Source organism: Conger conger, chromosome 5, assembly GCF_963514075.1.
Source record: "Conger conger chromosome 5, fConCon1.1, whole genome shotgun sequence".
In the NCBI taxonomy this organism is placed as follows: domain Eukaryota; kingdom Metazoa; phylum Chordata; class Actinopteri; order Anguilliformes; family Congridae; genus Conger; species Conger conger.
The window spans coordinates 4300097-4305096 of NC_083764.1; the positions used below are offsets into that span (position 1 = coordinate 4300097).

The following is a 5000-nucleotide window of genomic DNA, read 5'->3' on the forward strand; positions in this document are numbered from 1 at the left end:
GTCCGGCCCGCCCGAGATTTCACCGGCTTTCGCCTCGTGGAAACCGCAGTTCTTGGCGGATGGACGACATTTACTGCTGTATGCTTTTATCCAGATCGCATTACAATCGATGCCTCTCATTCTCACACACACACACACGCACGCACACTCACACGCACACACCAAAGGCAGCAGACTGCCATGCAAGGAACAGGGACACTCTCACACATCCATCAACCCTCCGACTGCCAGACAATCACTCTCGCCTCCTGAGCTGATGCCACTCCAGGTTTCTGCACTTTCTGCGGCTTCATTCATGTGGTTTCTTTTTTGGTTTTTCTAGTTGTGTTTGTATATCATGCCCTATTAATAAGTAATGTTGTTAACCGAACGGTCAGATGCGCTTCAGAGGCGAGGTTGTTTCAGTGCGTTCGCGCAGCGGTCCTTATCGTCCTCTAATCAAACGCTTCCCCCCGGGGGCGAGTTCCACGAGCAAACGCAGTATCTAAACAACGTCGCGCGCCAGAAACGACTTCCTGTTAGCCCTGTGACATGCTGTCACCGTAAACAAAGGCTTTACACACGCAGAGGGACGGGCAGGCTCCCAACAGGAACTTCCGAGAGGGGACGTAAATACCGGATTAACCGTAAAAAAAAAAAAAAAACTTTCATTTACAAGGAGCGCATTTGAAATTAATTTTGTTTACATATTTGCGTACGAGTTTTGTTCCCGTGAGGGCTGCCGGCACTCTGTGAGGAGTCCGCTACAGTAGCATGACGAGAAGCAGCTTTGACTTAACAAATATTTACTCCAATACTTCCCTATTATTTCAGGACTCCAAATTCCACCTCCCCCCCCCCCACTCCCTCCCCAAACAAAAAGAAAAAAAAAACAAAGTATTATCCAGTTGAAAAGGAAGCGTATCTGTCAGAGTACACACAGGACAAGGCTTAAAACTCGTGAGATAGAGTTTTGTGAAAGGGCATTCTAGCTGCTAAGGAAGTCCACTTGGCTCTTCTGAGGGGACGGAACACCGCCATCGCCATGCCAACGACACCCTTAAAGGGTTCTGTTTAGCAGGCCACCCCAGACACTTCCTGATGAGGTAATGGCGGTGCAGTGCACCATGGGGGATGTGTTGCTAATGACAGACAAACGAACGGCCCTCGCACGCTTGTGTGTGCACTCTGGACGTACCCGGTTATAAATGTTTACGGCTCTCTCTCCTCGCACGACGTCTCTGCTTATAAAAGCCCAATTTACAGAGTCTCGCTCCCGAGTAAACATTTACTCATCTGAACAGGCCACCAAAATTCAAACTGTGCTTTATTTTAAGGATTTTGGATTGAGTCGTTGCTACGATTGATAGACAATGCATAAATGCTGGATTCACTGTAGATGTTGTGAAAATGCATGAAGCTTGTCTTGGGCTTATTTGACATGATTTCATAGTGCCTTACTAATATCCGGGGCCAAGTGCATACACTGCTGGAATTTCTTGGAAATTCATGGATTTCAGGAATACGGAATGCTCCTGCAGTAGGTTGATTACCTGTGTCATTGGGTGATATCGCCACAGAAAAAGCATAAACTGCCATATACTGTATCATTTACACTGAAAACCCACACATGGTCACATGACACAATTTCTCGCTATGTTCCACGGAAAAGGAATATTCTTCATGAGAACATGTGAATACATGTAGAACATCTATCTCTCTCTCCCTCCCTGCCCTTCTTTCCCTCGCCCCCTCTCTTATTTTTTTTAATGTTTTTGTACGATGGTGGTTGTCCATGGTAAAATATTGTTTTTCTGTTTCTGTTAATATGAGGTGTTCCTCACATATAGACCAGTTGATGAGTGGCTAAATAAAGTGGTATCAAAGGTCTCGCGTTCTCTCACTCCCTCCCTCTCCCTCCCCCTCCTCCCACCCTCTCTCTCTCTCTCGCTCTCTCTCTCTCTTTCTCTCTCTCTCTCCCTCTTCTCATCCCACCTTCTCTCCCACCCCCCCTCTCTCCCCCTGTCTCTCTCTCTCTCTCTCTCCCACCCTCTCTCCCCCTGTCTCTCTCTCTCTCACCCCCCCTCTCTCCCCCTATCTCTCTCTCTCTCTCTCTCCCACCCTCTCTCTCTCTCACCTGATATTTGTGTCTGTCCCTGGGGGGTGAAGGAGTTTGCGCCGGTGTTGAAGGGTGGGCGGGGGCTTTGCGTTGGCACGGCGACCCTCATGGTGGTCTGTCTCAGGCGCTCCAGTTCGCTGAGGCGGTCTGAGAACATGCCGACCTTGGGCTGGTCCTCCAGCTTCTGCCTGTGCCCTGCGTGAGCACAGAGACGCCCGTTAGCACGTTACCACAGGGGGCATGCCAGTTACCACAGACACTCCCGTTAGCATATGGGCATGTCTTTTTAGCAAGTTAGCATAGGGGCATGCCAGTTATCACAGACACGCCCGTTAGCACATTAGCATAGGGGCATGTCTCTTAGCATATTAGCACAGGGACAAGCCCGTTAGCATCAGGGCATGTCTGTTAATCGGTCAGCACAGGGACAAAGAGACCTGAGACCTGTCCACTAGCATGGAGGCATTGCCCTAAAATCTGCTTTTCTGTAGACTTGTGTCTCTATTCTCCTCCCTCTGAGAGCACTGGCCAAAAGACCGATGCTAACATCAGCTTTAGCGAGCCTTGGCACCGCAGCTGAACCAACACCGCCCCCGTCTGAAGGCCTTTCGCTGAATAGGCGGAATAGACTAGCCTTTGCCGCTGCGCTGCTTTTAGCCAACGGCTGCTTTTGTGAGTCGCCGGTGCACGTCAGGACGTTGACTGATGAGGACCAGGCGAGAGACTGGCGCACCTTGCCCGATTTTCAGGTTCCGCGGGTCTCCTGCACTAGCCCATGCTAGCAGACACTGCGCACACTGTTTTGACAACGGGGCTAAACTCCGGTCAAAGGCGTTAATGTGCACCGATGCAACGGGCGACCCTGGTGCTAATATGCTGCAGAAACGCACAAGCTCAGGGCATCCGTGAACCTTGACCTTGTTGACCTCACCCTTAACACCCAATAAAAAGCGCCCGCGCTTCAGGCCCCTCCCATCCTGAGCGAGCCTCTTTGGGACAGTCAGAGGCGTGGCGCTGTACTCGCCCGTCTGTGCAAACACGCGTTTTGAAAGCACCCGCAACCCCCCGGCATTACGGCTGAGAGGGATGCAACATCCTGCTGAATTAAACCTAAGCCAACATTTATCCACTCTGCCCCATGAACACAGCGCTCTGACAAACACCGCCAGTCACGCCACGGCGGCCTGCCAGGACCTCTGAGCACCGTCGCGGAGCGCAGGACCCAGGTACACACCTGGAGGGCACTGCTGCCGCCCAGGGCTGGGGTGTGGGGGTAGTGGCGGGGGCGGTTTTGTCACTGGGGGGTTGTTTTAGGGCAGAGGGGGGTGTCTTCAGTGTCTGTACCCTGGTCAAGCTGCACTGAGCTCCAGAGTGCGCACGCGGGGACATACCGAGCTGTTATAATGCACCAGTGCCTGAACTTCACCAACTTCCCACCTTTACAGATTTCCCCTCTGCCAAAATGACACTCTCCCTGCTGATAATCTATCAGGAATAATCCCCCCTCCCTCCATAGATCTGATAATCTATCGGGAACAGTGCCCCCCTCCCTCCATAGATCTGATAATCTATCAGGAACAGTGCCCCCCTCCCTCCATAGATCTGATAATCTATCAGGAACAGTGCCCCCCTCCCTCCATAGATCTGATAATCTATCAGGAACAGTGCCCCCCTCCCTCCATAGATCTGATAATCGATCAGGAACAGTGCCCCCCTCCCTCCATAGATCTGATAATCGATCAGGAACAGTGCCCCCCTCCCTCCATAGATCTGATAATCGATCAGGAACAGTGCCCCCCTCCCTCCATAGATCTGATAATCTATCGGGAACAGTGCCCCCCTCCCTCTCCAGAGCTGGTGAGCTGACAGGAATGATGAGATTTCGTGGCGTGTGGACAGGAAGAACAGAACAATCGCGCCTCTCTGCTCTGCGTGCGTTCCAGCCGCCCGACCCCACCGCGGGTGAGGGAAATCGCACACAGTTCTGCTTTGTTTGACGCAGCTTCCACACGTGTCCACACAACAGCGTGTGTGAATACCCGCTCCCCCCCCCCCCCCCCCCGGTGCGGAGACTTCCCCAGCCCCCGGTCGACGGGTAATTTTACGAGAGCTCGATGTTGATCTGAGTCTGCGACGTGTGAATATTTCTGACTGCCACTGGTGAGACGGTTTGGAGGATCAGACCTGCTTCAGAGAGAATACCCGCAGCTTCTCAGAGCAGGAAGTGGATAGATCCCTTTACAGACTTATTTCACTGAATTTAAGTTATGTTGCAGCTGATAATCACATGATATCACCCTGTTAGAAATGGTAACATAAAAATGCTTTCCAGCAAAGAGGTAATGAAACCATTTTTTATCATGAGGGAGAATTCTAATTAGATGTGCAAAATCATTACATTACAGCTATTTAGCTGACTCTTTAATCCAAAGTGATTTAGAGTTGATTGGACTAAGCAGTGGCCAATTCCCGCTGGAGCAATGCAGGGTTAACTACACTGATTTTACTGAGGCTACACTGGGGCTTAAACCACCATGGAGTCACCATGGAGGGAGGCGGGGCCTAAGGCGGAGCTAAGAACTCAAATTGTGATTAGCACACAGAGAACAGGCGCGTTCCAGAGAGCGTGTGACAGCGTTACAGAGAGCGTGTTACAGAGAGCGTGTTACAGAGAGCATGTTACAGCGTTACAGTAAGCGTGTTACAGAGAGCGTGTGACAATGTTACAGAGAGCGTGTTACAGAGAGCGTGTTACAGACCCCGGCGCGGGGGCGATGCGTGTTGGTAGCGCTGGTGAAGCTGCCTAAAACAGGAATGCTCTGAGCCTGCATCAGCAGCCCGGGATGAAAGGGGAATTCTCTCCCTGGGCGGAATCGGGAAAGCAGACAGTCTGGAATGCCGA

At 51.4% G+C, this 5000-nt stretch overlaps 1 protein-coding gene across 3 annotated transcripts in view; it reads right to left on the reverse strand.

Moving 5' to 3' along the window:
- The window catches only part of LOC133128414 (runt-related transcription factor 2-like), a 56517-nt gene that overhangs the window by 6105 nt on the left and 45412 nt on the right, over nucleotides 1-5000 (reverse strand). For all 3 annotated transcript variants that reach the window (XM_061241907.1, XM_061241908.1, XM_061241909.1), the window contains one exon: nucleotides 2117-2293. In XM_061241907.1, coding sequence (XP_061097891.1) covers nucleotides 2117-2293 — 177 coding nt within the window. The remainder of the gene's footprint in view (nucleotides 1-2116; nucleotides 2294-5000) is intronic.